The 21,946-nt window shown below is 36.2% G+C and overlaps 1 protein-coding gene across 2 annotated transcripts; it reads right to left on the reverse strand.

Moving 5' to 3' along the window:
* Nucleotides 1-1,506: 1,506 nt before the first annotated feature.
* zgc:113210 lies at nucleotides 1,507-15,608 on the reverse strand. Of its 2 annotated transcripts, NM_001013514.3 has the most exons (9): nucleotides 15,168-15,593; nucleotides 14,882-15,012; nucleotides 14,701-14,812; nucleotides 11,894-12,088; nucleotides 2,584-3,599; nucleotides 2,426-2,495; nucleotides 2,168-2,342; nucleotides 1,827-1,989; nucleotides 1,507-1,710 (listed from the first exon to the last, which is right to left on the reverse strand). In NM_001013514.3, the coding sequence occupies exons 1-8, from the start codon at nucleotides 15,427-15,429 to the stop codon at nucleotides 1,827-1,829; spliced, it is 2,124 nt and encodes a 707-aa protein (NP_001013532.1). In that variant the 5' UTR covers nucleotides 15,430-15,593; the 3' UTR covers nucleotides 1,507-1,710. The 2 variants fall into 2 exon arrangements, with proteins under 2 accessions (NP_001013532.1, XP_087098777.1); XM_087242651.1 differs by lacking the exons at nucleotides 1,507-1,710; nucleotides 1,827-1,989; nucleotides 2,168-2,342; nucleotides 2,426-2,495; nucleotides 2,584-3,599 and adding an exon at nucleotides 7,031-8,171 and having other exon boundaries at nucleotides 15,168-15,608.
* Nucleotides 15,609-21,946: the final 6,338 nt, after the last annotated feature.

The raw sequence follows: 21,946 nt of genomic DNA on the forward strand, positions 1-21,946 counted from the left end.
TGATAAACATTCGGCTTACAAAAAGACAAATCTGGAGCTCTTGAAAGCAGCAAGACTGTGGGTGCATGAGCATAACTTTTTGTTTAGTCTATTAATATGTTCATTTGGAGCGGTTTCATAGTAAATAAACAGTTAAATGGTCAGTAATATGTTTTAAAATTAGTATTAACAAAATAAAATAAATATATAAATAACAGCAAATACATTAGCAAACAGTTCAGCTCATTAAAAGTAATAGCTATTATAATGAAATAGAATCATGCTATCAATCTCGTTAGCCGTTTCTCCACTGTATAACTTACACATTCTGATTAAAGAGCAACGAATGAATCATTTATTTTATATTTTTTAAAACATTAAATAAAAGATGTCACTTTACAAATGCACACATCTAACATTATAATATTTGACTGCTTTCCTTACTTTTTATGCTCATTTAAGGTGAAATTAGTTGTGTTTGGAAAAAAAACCCACCAAGATCGACATCCCTATATGATATTATTATTAATTATGTGTGCATGTCTATTTAAACACGCACCCAAAAGCCAGACTTTCTCTCCGCTTCAAACTGCATGTACATAATCCGTTTGGGAAACAGCATCTGTTTACCACTATGGAGCGCATCAGCTGACAGTCATGCACTATTATATGACTGTTTTGAGGATTGTATAGGATGGGCGACGGCACCTGTAATCAAAAGGAAATGGAATCGCGCTGTTTTTAATATTTAAGTGGTTAATTTAAGTGTTTAATTTAAGTTTAGTGTTGTTTCATTCTTCAACAAAGCGAAATGACAGAAGACTTACGTTTTAGAGCAAGGGGCTCACCCTGGTGGTTCGGTGGTATGGGTTGCGTATAGGGAGGCTCGGCTGTTCAGAGAAAGACTGAAAATACGGGAGAAATACAGAAAAATACCTTTACGGGATGATAGCGGGATAGAACAGTAAAATACGAGAGAATCCCGGGACAAACGGGAGGGTTGACAGGTATGCAGTTGTGCATAAAGGCATGGTTACTTCAAGCAAGGAGAAGGGAGTAAGCATTTGTTTTAAACAGTTGCGCGCATCACCTCAGCTGTTGGCACGAGTGATCATCCTCTCATTCAGTATTCACTTGCTTTCTTTTGCTCGCACGAACAAACTTAGTTGTCAGTCATGCTTCTTCTCAATTCTAAGATCACATTTGCACCCATATTGGGCCATCCTTATTGTCGAACCCTGCTTTCAAGAAAACCACAATTTAAAAATGATTTACAACCAGCCATAGTGGCTAGTGGCAGTGTCTGTCTAACCCGCCACAGCTAAAATCTACCCGCATTTGGCGGGTGTTAATGTAAAGCCCTAAAAAGGTACACTTTATATCAATCAGGTTAGTTACCGTAATTATATATAAACAGTGCAGTAAACAATACACAAAATACCTAATGCTATAAACTAATAAAGAAAATAGCACTACACCATTATACTATCACTGCAATTATGTTTTCGTAAAAATAAACCACAGTAGTCGATACACCTTTTTTATTGTTGTTGCATGAATGACTTAAATGGTGCCAGTAAATTTCTTATAATACAAACATTTCAGCAACATTCCAATAAGGACACTACAAATAATAAGGTAAAAAATAATGTTAAGGTATCAAGGTAAAAAAAAAAAAAAGCGCGCAAGTAGTAACTTCATAGTCAGTGCAGGGCATGGATAGAGACAATCCTGAAACAAATGAAATAATATTGAATTATTTAAAACAATCCATTGTTTCAATACATTTCAGGTCATTTTGACTTTATACTGAAAGGAATAGAGATTTATTTCTTCGATCAACTTACTTAGCTTGATGTTTTCCACTCAAATTCTGAAAGCCTCTGCATAAATGTTGCCACGCGTGTATTAAAGTTTTGGGTTTTCCTTTGGACAGCCGTACCCGTCCTTCGGCTTGTACCTGATTTTGAAGTACATTTAGATCCTTCAGGATTGATCCTCACAAAGAACCTGAAGAATAGCAGAACATTTTTAGACAAAATGTCTGGTTTGCTAGACATATATCTATGTTAGGTCTGTTTCATGAAACTCTGATCCATCAAGATCCAGAAGAAAAAGAAAAGAGAGTAAGAGTAAAACAAATGTCCTTAAATATTTAATGTCCAGTTCAAATGTCCTTAAGGCTCACCTCTGGAGAAACTCAAGAGTGGCACTGGCTGATTCCTCGTACTCAATATTAAAAACGTAAAAGCACCCAAAGAAAACAGACAATGCCGCTGTGAAGTCCAGCTGGTCATCTATAGAATGTGTCACTTTGCCCTCAATACTGATAAACCACTTGGAAGAAGTTAGCAATGTATCACCTGAAATATGAAGAATCCCTGTATTACACATATATAAAAAGATACAGGACCAAACTAACTTGCAAAGAAAGACAATGTCTTACCAAGCATGATGAGTCGGGGAGTAGCTGGTAAGCTAATTTCATTTTCAATTGATGTCTTGGTAGAAGTTTCCTTAAAAACAAAATATAAAAACATTTTTATTTTGGAATCAGCCAAACTTCTTTTAAAACCTTAGTGGATACACTTCATGTTTACTGACATCTACTAAGATGAACACAGAGTTGTCCTTTTCCTTAAAGTACTTCATCATTAACAGGATGGCTGATATGGTGTTCCTGTTATTATCTGTTGTACTGGGATTCTCTTCAATCTCATTCAGCAGACTCTGGATCTCTGTGTTCCACTTCAGTTTCTGACTATTGAAGTAATTCAATATTCTTCTGGATTTAACTGTAAGTGTTTCGCTAAAGCGACTTCTGATGTCAATCCCAGTCAGGACTTTGAAATGCCTACAGAGGCCCCTTTCGGTGAACAGGAATGGCCAGTGCCCCTCTATCTCGCTGATAGTAGGAGGTGGACATGAGTTGATCATGTGACGCTGGTAAACATAAGTCTGATGCATTAAGTCTTCAACATTGGTCAACTCCACCGCCCTTGGACCTGCAGACTGAAAAATCTCTGCCGCAACCTTCCTCTTCATTTCAAGAGATTCTGCCGTCTCTCCATCTGGGACAGACGAGGGCTGCCAATTAATGCATCCATAACTGTCCACTTTGCATCTGACTTTCTTCACCAAGTAGTTGTCGTCTTGCCCGGCTCTTTTCTCTGATGGCTTTCTAGGTCGACGAATCCGGTGTTCCAAAACATCCCTATTTACATGTTCTACCCTAGTTTTTAGTTGTCTTTGAAGGCAACTGAAACCATTTCCTATTTGTTCTCCTTCTTCAGAAATGTCTCCAAATGTCAGGGGATATGTAGACACAATGGTTCGTGCCACTTCCCCACAGGTGGATAAGTTCGGGTTGGGACAGTGGGCTTGCATGGCTGCAACAACAATCCTAACAAACTCCCTTCTTGGGCCAGGTCGAGCCCTCTCTCCAGTGGTTGTTGCCTGAATGAGAGCTGGTGACATCCGTTCCCAAGGAATGTGGAAATTTTGGACCCAGCTGGACTTAATAGGATAGTGAGGAATGAAGGACTGGTCAGGAAGGGACTCAATTGATGAGAATGGATTAAGAGTCTTCTCAGCGGTTCCGTCCACTTGTCCAATGGATTCTTGGAGGAAAGAAATCATGGAAAAAATTTAAGTATGTTGAAGACTAAAAAAAAAGTACCCTCTTCAAAGGCCTTTCAACCATTATTAATCAGTGAATCTTCGTTATAATGTACTGGGTTTCATTCACTACCAATTGCTTGGATTTGTTTCTCAGATGCATTCTCTAACCTTTGAGCACAACAATACCTTTGAGCACTGTCAAATCCTCAAAACCAGTTCAAGCTCAATTTTTTTCTAACTTTGTATTATATTACAGAGTATGCGTCATATATTACTCAACAAGCTTTCTAGAGAATTCAGATGTGGCTTTTAAAAACATTTTGTAAATTTATGCTTTCACATAATCAGATTAGAGGGAAAGTCAGAAGAAGTTCATTAATCGATCTCATTCCAGTCATGGAGTTTATGTGAGGGGAATTTTCCGTGAAGTGCATCTGCTGCTCTGACTGCATATGACTGTAACTGCAATATGTTGTATTGCCTAAAGTAAATGCACACAGTAACCTGACAAAGATGAAAAGACATAGGCGAACAGAGTTATATTTACAGTTATTTTGGTGTACAAAAGTTTAGAATTTCGTTTTTTGTCTCAAGACTGTTGCTGTCTATGGAATATGTGAGATCTTCCAGGCTAATCTACAATACTATAATATCATAGTTTGTGTTCAGAGGATGAACGAAGGTCTCGGGGGATTGCAACGACATGAATTAATGAGATCATTTTCATTATTGGGTGAACTAATTCTTTTATATGCAATAATACCCTAACTTTACATAACCCAGGTGCCAATTGTACTATATACTCATTTGCAGTTCAAATATTAAATTGGTGGGAACAGAGGCATCACTAGTGGGAGCAAAAATGGGACTGATTTCAAGGGTTCCAGTACTATTGGGAAGTCCAAAACTGTCTTCGATTAATTCTGCAGTTTTTGACAAACAGAGTCTATGCTGCCTTCCCTGGGGGTTGGAAAACCTAACACTTAATAATATGAAAAAAGGGTGAACACTACTCATAAAATCTATGTTTTATTGTGGTGTAAATTACAAAGCATGCATACATTTCAGTAAATAATTATTGACACGATTAGTAACCTAAATCATTGAGTTTTCAGCCAGTCTGCTCAATTGTACACATGAAATATCAAACATAAGTAGTAGCAATTAAGTAATGTATCGAACGAGCCTTCACATAATCAGGTTAGGGGTGAAAGTAGTTCGTTTATTACGAAGAAGTTCATTAAGTCGATCCTTTATCTTATTCCAGTTGCTGGGTTTATTGTCAGGGAATTTTCTGCGAACGGCATCTGCTATTTCTTCTCGCAGGTTGTTAGGTAGTGCATTTTTCCCCCTGGCACCGTTAAAGTTGGCCGTACCTGACCAGTCCAAGTACACTTTATGTGGCACAAGACTTTTAAACAAAAGTGTAGCAAAGCGATCTGGCCGTGGATTTCCATCTTATCCGACTGATGCTAGGTATAGTTTCTTCTCCTCCTCCATGGAAACTGGATTTAGACAAATGTCAGGAAGAATCACCCCTTGATGGTTTAATTGAGAAGCATGTTTCTGGGGATTTGAAGTGTCTTGCGTTTCAGTCGAGGACATCACTGAAGAACAATGGGGTGAAGTGGTGGATGGAGGAGAAAGTTCTGATGTTGAAAACACAGATGTTTGATCAGATGTCAAAACATCAGATGGCAAGCTCTGAGTTGGGGCTGTCTGTGATGCTGAACCAACTGAAGAAGAGTGGTTGGGATTTAATTTAATTTTCTTGAATGGATGCTGATTGCAAGTGTAGGCGAAGGTGAAGAGGCTGCGGACACCACACCTGAAACAACATACAGCTTATGTTGTTCTAATTGTTCTAAACAACTGAATGGTGACTACTGCTAGTTAACTTTATATAAATAACTATAGAACGATTAAAGGGATAGCTCTACCACAAATATAAAAATGACCTATGGAAGTGAGCGAGAACCCAAACTTATCTACAATATCTAAAATATCTCAGTTTGTGTTCTGGAGATGAACGAAGGTCTCGGGAGATTGCAACGACATGAATTAATGACAGAATTAATCAAGCAATAATACTGTAACTTTACATAGGCGCAAATTGTACAGCATACGAATTTGCAATTCATCTGTAGAAGTATTAAAATGGGGAGAACACTGAAACTTTTAAAACATAAAACTTTACAAACTACATGTCCGCTTTTGTAGGCTCAACACAATAGTGTCATATCTAGATAAAATAAGCTATATTGAAATCATTTAAAGAATTACAAATATTGCATATAATAAAATCACATTAAATAAATAAACCAATAAAAAACAAATAAAAGCCATAACAATTTAGGTATATACAATACAAAAAAATGTAATCGTTTAAAGCCATTTTAAACTGTCGTTTTACAAAGGCCTATCTGAAAAAAATTATTTTAGATGATTTCTAAAAACAATAAACAACAAAGAAGTTTTGAACTATAAAAAGCATTTGGATACGATGATAATAATTAAATCATGCAAACAGAGTACATTTTGGGTGACTGAAACCATCAGAAACTACCTTTTCTTTTCTGTCACCCAGTCCTGCGCAGTGCTGCTTTATAAACGGATGGGGGAAAATTGCACATAAAAAAAATGTAGCCCAGTCTATGTCCTCAAACAAATGTTTATGTTTTTATATAACATGGTAAAATAAAAAATTAACATTTAAAATGTAGAGCTTATTAGTGAATAGCAGCTAAGTTCAACGATAAATAGGTTATAACCTATATTTTATCACTTGCTCTTATGTCCTGAAACACTTACTAGTTTCCTTTACTTAAGATAACCGAATAACATGCAACACCCTTAAATTATTCTCTTAAATAAAGGGGAAATACTTAAGTGTTGTATAGCCAAGGGAAAAAAATAATATGTTTTAGGTCTCTCCAGACCATTTGGGCTGAATGTTTGAGGGTCTCTATATAAACAAGGATGTTAAAAAATACATTTTATACCAAGTTATTACTGGAAAATTTCTATGGTTTTATATTATGGATGGTGTACTGGGTCATCCCTCTCTTAAAAGGTGCACGATGCCAACAGTCAGTTGGCGAGTAAACAAATATAATGAATGAAAAATACATGGGCCTGTGCGTATAGACATATAATGTAATGCTGTACAGTAATGTGTCATTTGTTTGTTTCGTTTGTCTTCATTTTGATTCCTGCTGAACTGGGTGGGAATTGTGACGTTTGATTCAGGGGAATTTCAGGGGGGGGGTTTGTGTGACGCGCTGCGAGCTACTAGCCCAACAGTAAAAATGCGACATAATTTGGCATGACCCAGCCCGATAAAATCCCTGGCTGGCACTGGCACGACAGTGGAAATGTGGCTATTGGTAGGCCAGCAGTTTCAGACATTCAATAAAACAAAAGATGAACATTACTTATAAAATATATGATTTATTGTGAAGAGAAATACAAAGCATGCATACATGTCAGCAAATTAACATTAAAACACATTATATGAGAATAATTTTTTTTTTTTTTTTTGCAATTTGGCGCAATTATTTGTGATGCGATGTGTGAAATATAAAATTAAACATTACAATAAATTCTCTCAAACATATACAGTCAAGCAAATCCTCCATACCCCAGGGGAGATAGAATGCATTTCTCTGAGTTTGAATCTTAATTTTATGTAATAATTTTGGGCTTGACTGTACATCTAATATATTAAGATTTAAGCCTCGGGAAATGCTTCGTATTTCCAAGTCAATATAGATATTCAACTCCATGGTTTAACATCAGCAGCAGACTATTGTGATTACTAAATGTTTTATAAAAACAAAGTTACAGCACTTTTCAGCCAGTCACCTCTATCGTGCATACATGAAATATCAAACAGAAGTAGTATACAAGTCATTTACAGAACGAGCCTTCACATAATCAGGTTAGGGGGAAGGCCAGTCGTCTTTTACGAAGAAGTTCATTAAGTCGATCCTTTATCTTATTCCAGTCGCTGGGTTTATTGTCAGGGAATTTTCTGCGAACGGCATCTGCTATTTCTTCTCGCAGGTTGTTAGGTAGTGCATTTTTCCTCCTGTTGCCATTATAGTTGGCAGTACCTGACCAGTCCAAGTACACTTTATGTGGCACAAGACTTTTAAACAAAAGTGCAGCAAAGCGATCTGGCCGTGGATTCCCATCTTGTCCGACTGATGCTAGGTATAGTTTTTTCTCCTCTTGCATGGAAACTGGATTTAGACAAATGTCAGGAAGAATCACCCCTTGATGGTTTAACTGAGAAGCATGTTTCTGGGGATTTGAAGTGTCTTGAGTTTCAGTGGAAAACATCACTGAAGAACAATGGGGTGAAGTGGTGGATGGAGGAGAAAGTTCTGATGTTGAAAACACAGATGTTTGATCAGATGTCAAAACATCAGATGGCAAGCTCTGAGATGGGCCTGTCTGTCCTGCTGAACCCACTGATGAAGAGTGGTTGGGATTTAATTTAATTTTCTTGAATGGCTGCTGATTGCAAGTGTAGGCCATCGAAGGTGAAGAGGCTGCGGACACCACACCTGAAACAACATACAGCTTATGTTGTTCTAAATGTTGTACCCCCATGTGTAAATGTAGTGGTACCCCCAAGGGGTTCGCACAGAAGATTTTTTTATACTTTTAGTGACAACTGTGCACTTTAGGAACTAATACTTTTAAGATACAAATATGGACTTTTTGCAAACGTGTTCCTTCGAAAAAGTACTGCCCTAGCTTGAGTACTGCTTCTGATAGTGTTTTTTTTTTTTTTTTTTTTGAAAGAAATAATTACATAATTTATGATATTCGTGCACAAATTGAAAGCTAAAATATGTGTGATTTGATGCAGTGGGAGATCCAGACATTTCTCAAATATCAAAATGCTTTTTTAATGCAAAATTAATTGCAATAGGCAGTTTTGCCTTACGCCATAAGACAAAATAAAAGCTTAAATAAACTAAGAAAATCCACTTTAAAAATTTTTAACTAAATAAATTGCTAATACTATACTTTTGGCAAATGAAACTGTACACCCTGCAGCTCACAACAAATATGAAGAGTTGTTGTTTATTATATTAAACAAAACCTTAATCTGCGGTCTTGCTGTCAGCCAATCGCTGCATTGCTGATCAGGATTTCGTGGATCGATAGATCTTTCCTTCACAGCAAGCACACGCAACAATCTCAGATCAATTTATTTATATTTTATTTATATTTTAATCAGATTCGCAAACTTGTTTGAGGAACCCAATTAGCCAGGCATCAGTTTTCAAGATTTAAAGATGACAAATCATCCTAGGGTGCTTTCACACCTAGACTTTTGTTCTGGAACCTGGCATGTTTCCCCAGTTAGCACTCGAATCCAAGCCAAAACAATCGGTCCGAGATCGCCTGAATAAGGTGGCCTCGGCTTGATTTAAACGAACTCTGGAGTGGAGCGATACGATCCGAACCAGGCTATATCACAGTGTATTCTAGATATGTAATAGGCATATATGAAGAGAGAATTATGAGTATGGCGGGATGCCATCATTCCTACTGGTAAATGTGCGTTTCATGTCAAATACGAAAGTGAAAGTATGCTGAACTATTAACGAGAGCTGTTTATCCATTAGGAAAATTGACCAAACTGCAGTCTTGGTTTATCTGTTATTTCTCTATATTGTAAAGCCTATAATGCATAATTCTGGCCAAGGGCTATGTATGAGAAAGTTATACCTCTGATACATTTGGTGACGATGTCTGAGGGTGTCAGCATTAAAAATTAAAGCGCAGCTTTTTGCTTATAATGTCATATTGCTCATCATTGCAAATAAGGATGCATGACAGCTAAATGAGACTGAAAAGACACGTGACTTGTTTGAGCTATATTGGTCCATTTAGGGTGCTTTCACATCTGTAGTTCGCTTCATTTGGTCCGGACCAAGGGTAATACATGATACATTGTTGCATCTTCTGCCGTCTATGGGTCGTTTTCACACCACACTGCTGGCTTTGGTCCGAACCAGTTGAAACAAACCAAAATGCAGTCATCTGACAAAATCCACATCTCTCATTGGCCAGATGTTGTTGAACATATTTCCTAAACTGCTTAATGATTGGTCAGAATTCACGTGCGGAAAAATGCCAGTGAACTCCCGCAGGTAAACAAAACCTTTCTAGAAGGACGACTGCGCTGACTGATTGTATCCCTGCTTTAGACAAACTATACCTTACGAAAATGAAGCGCGGCCGCGGCTGGAAAACTGTTTAATGCATCACTCGTCACTTCAGGAGGAGGCGTGAATTAATTTAGCTAAATTGCGACATGCTCATCTTGCGGAAATATAACCAACGATCCATCAGGTAATGTTTTCCCCTCTTTCTCTGTTGGTAAAGCGCTGTCAACAAATATTTTTCCTCCATATCCCATAATGCACAGCACATCGGCCTACGGCAGCTGAATTAGTCCAAAACGCACAGTACTTTTTGCGGTTGGACCTGTTTTAGTACGGATCATATTCTCACCACAAACGAACCGCTCCAGGGTTCGTTTGAAAGCGTACCGAGACCACCTCTTCAAGCAGGTCTCGGTATGCTTATTTGGTCCGCTTTTGGTGCGCACTCGAGTACGATTGCTGCATTCTCACCTGCCCCAACGAACCGCACCAAAAGGGGAAACGAACTCTAGTGCGATTCAATCGAACTAAATAAGGCAGGTGTGAAAGCACCCTTAGAAACTTTGCCATGTAAAAGTGAACCAATAACAAAAATAAACATTGTAACAATTTAAATCCATGTTTCAGAACAAAACAAATCGATCTACAGGTGCGAAAGCACCCTTAGATTTTTTAAAAGTGAGGTACGAAGAACAAACCCCTAGACAGATTAGCGCACATCACAAATGCCCAGTTTCAACCTATTATTTAGTTGGATTTTTATGTGATCTGATTACAGCTGGTTATCAAATATTCATTAGTCCATAGTATATCACACAAATACGACTGTACTGAGTCATCAACTACATGACTGACAAAAATGCATCTTAAGATCAGGTGTGAATGGGGCTTTATGGCCAGGACACAACAAGTTTAACCCAATTGTGTTGTTGCCTCGCACTGGATCACATCTGGACCAAAAAGCTGTCCATGAACACACCCAAGGCACGGTACCCTAAAAAGAAAACGAGAGCCATGTTCTGCGCCTGAACGAGAGGACCTGTCTTTCTTTTCACAGAGGGACAGTAGTCCGTTTTCTCAATCCAAAAAGGGAAACCAAACTTCTAATGCACACAGACAAATCCTAAACAAAGCAGCATTTAGTGCTATTATCACATTAATTGTTACTCAGCATGAAGGGATTAGCTGGTTTAAATATGTCTGATAATCTAATAATCCGTATGTTTGCAAATATTTGAGAAATGTAGTTACAGCCGGCCTCTTGATTGATCTTGGCTTGAACTGTTTTTTACTAGCTGCATCACCTTATTATATCACACCAGGGCCGAGCTTAATCTAAATTGAATCACAATCGCAATTTGAAACATTGTGATTAGCTAAATTACAAGAGGCTGTGAAATAAAATATGTTTGCATTTAATTTTCCCTGCCCAGAGCAAATGCGTGACTGCTGTCTATGTGTGATAGTCTTAATTGCCAAAAAACAGCATGTCGTTAATATGGAACTATTTTAGTTTCAAAGTCCCAGACACTGAACAAAAACAGGACATTTTTAAGAGCTGTCGCAGAATTGTTGCCACGGCTTACAGATTGACCTGAAGCTTGACTACATAATTAAATCGCAAATTAAATCGTAATCGCAATATCTGTCCGAAAAATCGCAATTAGATATCTTCCCCAAATCGCAAAGCCCTAACTCTAATCAATCTAAATAATAGAATCTTTCCAAATAGAGCTATTCCAATTATTTGGTGAAGCAGTATTTATATCACAATACATATTCCAATGTATTTTTTTTCAGTATTTCCCAGCCCTAGTCCTATATTATGAATAAATATAATTGAGAGCCAACGAAAGTTTTAAAAGTTTATGTGAAATGTATGAAGGCTATCAGACCACTCCTGTTGTTGTCACAAGACACTTGAGACAAAAACTTGTTTTTAAAGGTTTTTAAAGGCCACATCTGTAGGTCAGTATCAGGTCTCGGTTTAATTACCATTTGAGCCATTCTACTAGAGATTGGCTGTGACTTTAGTGCAACAGGTGTAACAGAGAATTCTGCATGAACATCCTAGCAACATTTCAGCCTTAAACTTGGTTTCTTACCTCTTTGTCTGAATGTTTTCACAAGTTTTCGACACTGGATTGGCTCCATTAAGTCCTTCAGATCTGAAACTTCTACTAATGAAAGGTCTTCTGTCTTCTCCACACCCACCACAAACCAGAGATGATTGACCACATTTTGAACTGTTTTAGAGTCCAGCTCTGGCAGTATTTTTCTGATTTCCTCTTGGATTACAACTGTAAAGAGTAAAAAAAAAAAGAAGTGATTTGCTTTTTTTTTTTATTGAGTTTGGAAATGTGTTAATTACAATGTTTTCCCATCACCTTTCACTTTCTATTTTGCTCATTACAATTTGTGATGTTATTTTTAGATGTCCTTAAAGTCCCCAAGAAATTAAAACCATATGATTTTGTTAGGTTATCATGTTTTTTGGTGAACAGTTCATCTGTCATTAAGAAAAAAATATGTCTGCCCTTCTAATCTTTAATTGAAATCTGAAAATGTGCTTCCTGTTTGTTTTCAGTTAAATGATCAGATTATGGATTGATTCGGATAGTTTTTGAGTTATTGGGTGTGGCTAACATACTTAACCACGCCCCTCTAGCTGTCAGTTTTGACAACAAACTGATTCAGCCTGCGGTAGAAAAAACAAGCCACGGCCATTGTTTGGTTATTTAAAATTCCATTTATCTAGGAACTGTGTCCCAACGCAAAAAAAAAAAAAATTAAGAAAAAAAAAAACATTGCAGCTTCTGGTTCATGGGCACTTTAAAATCCATGTGAACAAGAAGTTGCTGCTGACCTTTATTTCTGTTTAATGGCATATTTCCATATTGAAACTGAATACCGAATAAGGGACGTGGTTTTATTTTTGGCCTCTGCTCATCTTTCACTTTAACGTTAAATTGATGTCATCAGAGAAGGACTGGTGTTTCAGAGCATAATCAAATGGTTCAATTTTGATTATAATTACCAACAAACGTGGATTAATTGTTCACCTTAAGACTAATAATCTGAGCTAGTTAAACATTGTGCATTCTGATCTTGTGCGCACTTTAAAAGGTGCTAAAAAACAGCTTTTAACCCTTTAACTACCCCACCAAGAAAAAAAATTGGATTGCATTTCCTAACTCCTTGTGTCACAAGTTAACTCACTTAACAAATGCATTTTTTTAACACGTTATAATTTCTAAAATATCAGCCTCTACCAAAGGGTAGATATGTCAGTTTATTGTAAAAGTACTGAATCAATACATATATTATATAAAATATGAATGCATGCGTGTAAGATCAATTTATTTAAAAAAATATTCTAAATAAACATTTTTGAATACTAAACCATCTTTATTTTTTAAGTATGCCATAAAATACATCAGATTCTCATTTAACAAGTTCTCATGTTTTGTTTTTTACAATAAAATTAAGTGTAGTAGTGCAGCAGGATTATGTTTGTTTGATTTTTAGTGTGACCATTATTTAAAACGGTCATTCTTTAAATTACTTTAACAATAAAAACATGGTCAACCATTTGGTAAAACGGCAGTCAAAGGGTAAATGTTTGTTTTGGTTACAAATAGCACCTGAGGGTGACTTTTGTTGCCATAACAACTTCTGCAACTGTAGTCTAGTGCTGTGTGGTGCCAAAATGTCAAAAAAGAGAACAGTTTGCACTATCCTTCTTTTTATATATTTTTTTAAGTAAACGGGGAGGAAAATATCACTTTACAGTGATGTTTGTGGGTGCACAACATTATAAAGGGAAGAAAGCATTATGGTGCTTAGAAAAATGTAATCCAGGAGCTCCAGTTGGACAGATTGTGGCATGTTTTAGACCAGTGGTGCCCAAACTCAAATTCTGGAGGGTCGGTACCTTCAAAAAGTTTAGTTCCAACCCCAATCAGATACACCTGGGCTTGCTAATCAATCTCTTAAGCTGTGGTTACACTGAGCTTCCCCATGGACTTCCACGCAAATGTGTCAGACCAGAAACGCAAGCTCGTGCGACAAGTTTCAAGTTCAAGCTAGGTGAACTCTGACCTGCGAAATCGCATCACATGATAGCATGAGACCAATTAAGGATCAAAACACCTCTGTAGACAGAAATTTTAAATATGGACCAATCGCTAGCTTTTTTAAATATCTAACCATTTTGTTTAACCCTGCTCCTTTTCGCAGTGCCGTATGACAGAAATTCACAAGCTCAAACTCTAGTGTGACCACAGCTTTACTAGTCTTTCTGGAAACATACTTGTAGGTGTGTTGAGACAATTTGGGGCAAAAATCTGCAGGACACCGACTTTTTAAGACTGAGTTTGGACAGCCCTGTTTTAGACTATACAACGTCCTGTGCTCCAAAATTAGTATAGTAAGACTTCATCTACTGATTCAATAGATTCCCCATGTTTGCTTGTTCTTGATATGGAAACAACAGGTCTCCCTGCTCACTTGTCATCGGTCAGCTGTCAAAAAGGTGACTGACAGGATGTTTTTACATTTAAAAACTGCACAAAAAAATTCAAATTGAATGAAGATTTGAGCTCCATAAAAACACTGGCAATTATGCTTAAAAAAGTGGTCAGAACATTTTTAAATGAGCCGGGTATATGTGAACATAGCCTTATGTACAACTGGTAGTTCTAAGAAAAATCCCACTCTACTCCAAACTCGATAAAAATGCTTCTGAGAGAAGATTTAATAGTCATGTGAATAATAGTCATGTTGAATTTAATAGAAGCAGTCACGGTTTGTTGTCCTGGGTGTCTTCTTTTGTGGACAGTGCTGTGCTTCTCTGACAGCTTTTGTTTAATCGTAAATGTATGCAATCAGTTACTATAACATCTCTGCATACCTTTCACATTCGGACTATCATGGTCTTCCTCGATTGTCTCTGAAGAGCAATCGTCGAAACTCTCCTCCTTGATCATGATCATATTTTGTTCTTCTTCCAACAAATCTACTGGCTAGAGAAAAGAAATTCAAAGTTGTGGTCATCTGACAGCTTTTAGAGTTTCAAATAGTGCAAGACCAACCTCTCCTATAACGACTGAAGAGTCCAGATGTGCATCCCCCTGCTCTCCAGATTTGGACTCCTCGTGTCTCCAGAGGTTCATGCACCATTCCTTACCGAACACATTGTCAATTTCAGGACGATGTGCAGTTTCTGTTGAACATTAGATGGCGTTACTTTTGTATAGCGTGGGTAACGATTTGAGGGGTTGAACAATCATGTTATTTTGTTGTTGTACGTGTCATTTAACAACATATTTCAGTGTGTCACTAGTTTGTGAATAAGCTAGCGAAGGTTTTCAATGTTACCTGTAAGTCCAGTGCGGCTGAGTGGAGCTTCTGTCCCGTTCATCTTTCCAGCGGTTTTCCGAGCAGACTGAAGTTCGCTCTCCAGAAACCGACACTTCTTTTTTAAAGATTCGTTTTCGCTTGTAAATCTTGAAATCTCTAATCGCAGATAAGACGAATTGTTCGCGAAAAGTTTGCTTATTTCCACAACAGCCGTTTTCGCCAACGTCTCCATAATGGATGTTAACTGTGTCTGAAATTCGGCGTTCTCCATGATGTCCATCATTAAAGGGACACTTTAACAATGAACACTCACCCCGTCCACTCGACAACAATATTAATGTCTTAATGCAGATGTTTACTTATTCATAAACAAACAAAGGTGATAAGTTACCTTTAGTATTTATGTAGATAGAAACAAAGCATTGCTTTTAGCAGAAAAGGATCATGGGATGGATTACCGTAAACCGTCGTGTAGAGGCTTCATATGTAGAGGCTTCAGTATAGCTTTAATTGACTTCAAAGACGTCATGAGATAGATTAAATTCACACACATTTCTAAGGAAAAAGTTTATAGGAGGGTTCTTTTAACCAAAGCAGAAGGTTTATCTCGTTTGGTATACCCTTCACTTTCTCTCTCTGTTAATAATGTTAACAAAATATTTCTAAACTTTATTTGGAAAAATAAATCCCAAAAACTTTAGAAAACAGTTCTAGCAAATAGTTGAAAAGAGGGTGGACTTGAAGTGTCCACTAACCCTAACCCTAACCCTGACTTTGAGGACATAGTAAACACTTTTAGAATAAATTGGATTAAAAGATGTTTAAAAGACCCTAACTCTATATGGTTTTTATTCCAAATTCTATTTTCACAAAAATTGGAGGTCTACCTTTTATTTTAAAATGTAATTATCTGCCTAATAAATTGCCAATAGCACTGTAAAAATTTCAACAGCAGGTCCTTCTTTCCTGGAAATTGTGTTATTCCCACAATTTCTCACCACATAAATGCATCTTATGGAACAACTTTGATATTAGTATTAGAAATAAATCTATTTTCTATCCACGTGGTTTAACAAAAAATTTATTGGGATTCTCTCAATTCTTGATAAGTCTGGCAACTTCTTGTCTTATGAACAATTTATGTCTAGTAATAATTTTCCATTACCATGTAAAGAATTTAATGCTGTGCAAAAAGCAATTCCTTTTCAAGGATTACTAATTCAACTTATAAAATTCCATTCATTCATTCATTTTCTTGTCGGCTTAGTCCCTTTATTAATCTGGGGTCGCCACAGCGGAATGAATTGCCAACTTATCCAGCAAGTTTTTACACAGTGGATGCCCTACCAGCCGCAACCCATCTCTGGGAAATTATAAAATCCCATTTAATGTTTAATGAAAATGTTATTAAAGAACCAGAGCTGATCTTAAATGGAATTAGTATACATGACAAAAAAATTAATAATTAATATATTCAACAAATTTTTCAAATTAAAAAGTATATGTTCCTAAGGGCAAATTTTATGGGCATACTTCATTGACCTAATAGACTGGAAAAAGCCTGGCTATTACCTCATAAGTACTGCATTCCCAATAAAACAAAAGAGGTTTATTTAAAAATTCTTCATAAAACATATCCAGTGAATAGTACTTTGGCAAAGTTTTTAGAGATTGATAGTTCGTGCACATTTTGTAAAAGTGAAGACGAAACGCTGATTCACATATTTTTTTTAATGAGAAAACACAAAAAGCTTTTGGAATAGCTTATATCTCCATATAGGTAAATACATTGCTTCTTCCAGACCCTTACAACTTCAAGATATTATTTGTTACTATGAAGGTAAAACTGATGTATCAGAGAACTACATTATTAACTTTTTTATTTTGTATGGTAAATATTTTATTCACAAACAAAAATTCTCCAATTCGCAGCCCTCTTTTTCACATTTTTTAATTGAAATTGATGTTTTAATTAAATCTCTAAGACTAGTTAATAACAAGAAAAAAGATAGATTCTTGGATTATTATGATAAATATCACATACATAAGTCATTGTTTCCTCTTCCTGTATCTGTGTTATGTATGTATCTCTGTTTAATTGTTTATTTTTTTAATAATTTTTTTCTCTTTTGTTTCTCTTTTAATTTATTTTTTTATATGTTTATATTATTTATCCTGATCTGTTATTATCATAGTTTTTTGTGTAAAATTGGATTTTGCATGTTTGTTATTTAAGTCAATAAAAAAAAAAAAAACATTTCTAAGGAAAAAGTACTTCTCAAACACAGATGAAGTTATTTTACACTAAGCTGAAAATGACTGCTGCTGTCTGTGTTCTGTTGTGTGGCTTCTGTTTACCTCATGTAAAGTGTTCTTGGGAGTTTGAAAGGTGCAATACAAATATAGCATTATGTTATTTATTGCTATGACACCTGCTAAAGTGCATCAGTATTTTATGTGCAAAAAGTATTGTCAGGCATATTACGATCAAAAATGATTTCATGGCATTTCCATTTAAGTGATCCATTTAAGGATCACAGTGCAGCCCAAAATACTGGCTGCAGTTTGTAAAACGTTGTGCTTTATGCAACTTTACTTCAAAACAATAAGTTCATCCATTTATCAGCAGTTTTTGATTCAGTTCAATTCAGCTATAGCGCTTTTATATTGTAGATTGTGACAAAGCAGCTTTACATAGAAGATCATAGTAAATTGAAACAGTGTCAGTCAAGTTTTCAGTGTTTAAGTTCAGTATAATTCACTTCAGTGTGGTTTAATAATCACGGCTGAGAGTCCAAACACTGTAGAGCAAATCCATCGATGCGCAGCTCTACAGTCGCTGGTCTTGGATCACATAAGTGGCGCTGCATAGTCTCTGAGGGCCTCAGGATGAGTATCCCCAGGTGGAAATGGAGGATAAAGAGAATAATTAGCGTAGCTGCTGTTCATAGTGTATATAAACAAGATGCAAAAACCAGCGTGGAGCACATTCATGTATCATATATGCAGTGAGTTTATCCGTTACTAAACAGATAGGTCTTTAATCTATTTTTGAACTGAGAGAGTGTGTCTGAGCCTCTGACATTATCAGGAAGGCTATTTTAGAGCCTAGGAGCCATAAATGAGAAGGCTTGACCTCCTTTACATGACTTTGCTAATCTAGGTACTACCAGAGGCCCTGAGTTTTGAAATTTTAAAAAGCAAGTTGGATTGTAGCGAGACAGAAGGTTCAATAAAATCAATATGAAACTTAAGAGGCAGCCAGTGTAAGGAGGATAAATTTGGGGTGATATGATCATATTTTCTGGACCTGGTAAGAACTCTGGCAGCTGCATTTTGTACTACCTGAAGTTTGTTAATAGAGGATTCTGGCCAGCCAGCAAACAGAGCATTACAGTAATCCAGCCAATTTATGATTTAATATAAAAAAACATTTCATATGCATTGATTTGGGTAGCATGATCGCCTCACAGCAAGAAGGTCGCTGGTTCAAGCCCCGGCTGGGTCAGTTGGCATTTCTATGTAGAGTTTGCATGTTTTCCCTGTGTTTGTGTGGGTTTCCTCCGGATGCTTCGGTTTCCCCCACAGTCCAAAGACATATGGTACAGGTGAATTGTGTATGCTTAATTGTCTGTAGTGTATGTGTGTGAATAAGAATGTATGGATGTTTCCGAGTGATGGGTTGCAGCTGGAAGGGCATCCGCTGTAAAATACATATGCTGGATTAGTTGGCGGTTCATTCCACTGTGGTAACCCCAGATTAATAAAGGGACTAAGCCGAAAAGAAAATGAATGAATTGACTTTTACATAACATAACACTAAACAATAAAATGTTGAAGCATTAAAATTATCAAGAAAATCTTTTAAGGCAGTAGTCTCAATCTCAATTCCTGGAGGACCACAGCTCTGCATAGTTAAGCTCCAACCACCTCCAACTAACATCTGTTTAATTGTCTCTGTTATTCTTAAACACCTTGATTATGCTGCTGCTAGATTCATTTGTAATAGTAAGAAAATTGATTACATTACCCCTTTTCTAATGGGCCTGCATTGGCTGCCCATCCAATTCAGAACTGATTATGAAGTGTTTTTACTGGTATATAAATTCCTTCATAATCTAGCTTCAACCCATCTCTCAAATCTCTTGGATCAAGTGATCAAATCCTTTTTTTTTTTTTTTTTTTTTTTTTAGTTCAGTCCAGACTGAAACTTTCTCTATGGGAGGTTCTTGGTTATGGAACACTTTTCCCCTCAAGATTAGAATGGCTCCATCAATCATGGACACTAATGAAGATTTTGGAATTAGATCAGGCAACAGGAACTTTAAATCATTAAACGGTTAATGACTTAATTAACCTCAATAACTTTAAACAGTTATTAAAACGGGAATTGAATTGACCAATTAACGACTGTTTACAAATTTGTGCAACTACGACACTTTCTAGAATCAGCCTTAAGGATGGCAGATTACGTTTTGATCTTTTTGACATGGAAAAACAACAAAAACAACATTTTCTCTCAAAAGGAAGATATCTTTTACTCGATTTTATCTAATGTAGAGTGTTCTTCCATTACCTCCTTGAAAGTTATATGGGAGAAAGATTGTGGAACAAATTTTTTGTGAAAAAGAATGGCTTTCGGTCTGTTTTGGCGTATTTTACAAACATGCCACAATATCAAACCGTGCGCACATTTTTTTTTAGTCTTTTACTGCACTTACTTAACAACAGTTTGTCTCAATAAGGTATTTTCTAATGTTTCTCAATGTTGTATTCTGGGACTGTGACATAATTGAGACATTCACAAATTATTTCAGAAGATTATTGGTAAATCTTTTGTCCAATCTCCAGTTATTTAATCTTCTGAATTATAAAACTGCTCTGCACCTTAGTCATGGACTACAATCTGTGTTACACTTTTGTACGTATCTAGCACGAAAATGTATTCTATTGTGGTCCTCTCCTAACATTCCTTCGGTCATATGTGGATAAATCAGGTTGCCATTTTCTTGCCCTTAGAAAGACTTATAACTTGCGTCAGAAATCTGATGATTTCTGGCATATCTGGAATCCTCTATGGGAGTTTTTGGAGAATTTATCTTAATAGACTATTTTTATTATTTTTTTATCTATTTAATTTATGTTAGTTTTACCCTTCACTAAAGACTTTAAATAGCCGCTGGACTATTGTATAATAGATGGCTATATTATTGTATATGATCAGATGAGACATATAGCACTGTTCTGTCATTGTAAATCTTTAAATACATGTTTAAAGACGTTTATCTATTTTCAAATCACTCCTAAAAATCATACCTATTTAGCTTGGCATTTTAATGTTATTTTAATAGTCCTTTCTACTGCTTAACTTTTTTAATTCATTTAGTCATTTCTCATGGCTTTTTTTTTATTTTACTTTCACTTATGTACAGCAATTTGGTTAGTCTTGTGACTGTTTTGAATGTGCTTAATAAATACTTTATTAGTTAAGATCTGCTGTGTTTGATATGGGTTGGAGCAAAACTGTGCAGAGCTGTGGCCCTCCAGGAATCCAGTTTGAGAGCTGTTTTAGGGGGAAAATAGTCATCATTTACACTGACCCTTTACTAACTCAACCTTTTTTTGTTCAGTAGAAAAAAAATATAATTTGAGGAATGTTGTAAACACTTTCATAGTGTTTGCATTATATTTTTAACATTCAAAATCAGAATATCTTTAACAGAACAAAAAACAGATTAAGCTATTAATAATAACATTTTTATGTATGAGCAATTCCATGAAAATGTCAACCTTGCCATGAAAATATGTTTTCACCAAAATATTGAAAAGTTTTTGTGTAAGCAAGTATTTTACAGTGCTTAAAAAATGTCTCTGTTAATGTTTTCAAATTATTATATTTAATTTACCAAAATACCAAAATCAGTGCCAACTTCACATCCATAACGAAGCTATGCAAAAAATGTCAAATCGAATCAATCATTTTGTTCTATGAGCCAGCTCTTATTCTTTTGATTAGCATTATTTCTTTTAGGTCGAGCAGTTCAGTTTACATAATTTCTACAAAGTATGTTTTATGCTGTAAACTAGGGTTGGGCGATGTCTACAAATTTGGCATCGCATGATGTCTAATGTGAAACATCGCGATGGAGGATGGCGTCATCATAGGTAGTGATGTATTAATTATTTATGAATAACTAATTGATTCATAATAAATTCATTATTTGTAGCCTACCGTTTCAACTACCTGACTACACACAAATTACCACCTGTCAATCACTTTTTCTGCAGGACTCTTGCATGAATAGCCACAGTGATCTGTGTCGGTATAATGGCGTCGACAAACTTGGTTGGTAAAAATGTGCACAGCCAACAGTATCTGAGGTTTTCGCTAAAATTATTAAGTACAAGCGTGAAAGCGAAAGATTGAAGCAGTGTACTGACGCTGTGACATTACCTGATAGATTTAAAAGACAGAAGAGTCGTTAGATAAAGACAAAATTAATTATCACATTTAACCACTATAATGAGACGTGGAATATCATTGCTAAACTGTCTGATGTGCAATGCTCTCTCGGGTTTTGTGCCTGGAGCTCAGACGTGCACATATGCTGCTGAGGCGCATGCCAGAGTTAGTGTAAACTCGCAGACTTTTGTCACATCCATGTTTATTTTCCTCATTTTAAATATAACAATTTTTACAGAATGGTATTTTTCTGATCCCATAACTCTGTAGTTAGTTGTTTTGGAAAATATAAACAGATCTTTCTAACAAATACATTGATGCTAGAATTGCTTGT

This window comes from Danio rerio, chromosome 3 (genome assembly GCF_052040795.2).
Source record: "Danio rerio strain M-AB ecotype USA chromosome 3, GRCz13ab, whole genome shotgun sequence".
Lineage (NCBI taxonomy): Eukaryota > Metazoa > Chordata > Actinopteri > Cypriniformes > Danionidae > Danio > Danio rerio.

Bases quoted from the DNA above. Each gene is read 5' to 3' on its own strand.
- zgc:113210 (NM_001013514.3), bottom strand. From the start codon at position 15,429: ATGGACATCATGGAGAACGCCGAATTTCAGACACAGTTAACATCCATT. The intron at 14,813-14,881 runs GTTGGTCTTGCA...TCTTTTCTCTAG, and splicing joins CTTCAGTCGTTATAGGAGAG to CCAGTAGATTTGTTGGAAGA. The intron at 2,343-2,425 runs GTAAGACATTGT...TTCATATTTCAG, and splicing joins TCCCCGACTCATCATGCTTG to GTGATACATTGCTAACTTCT.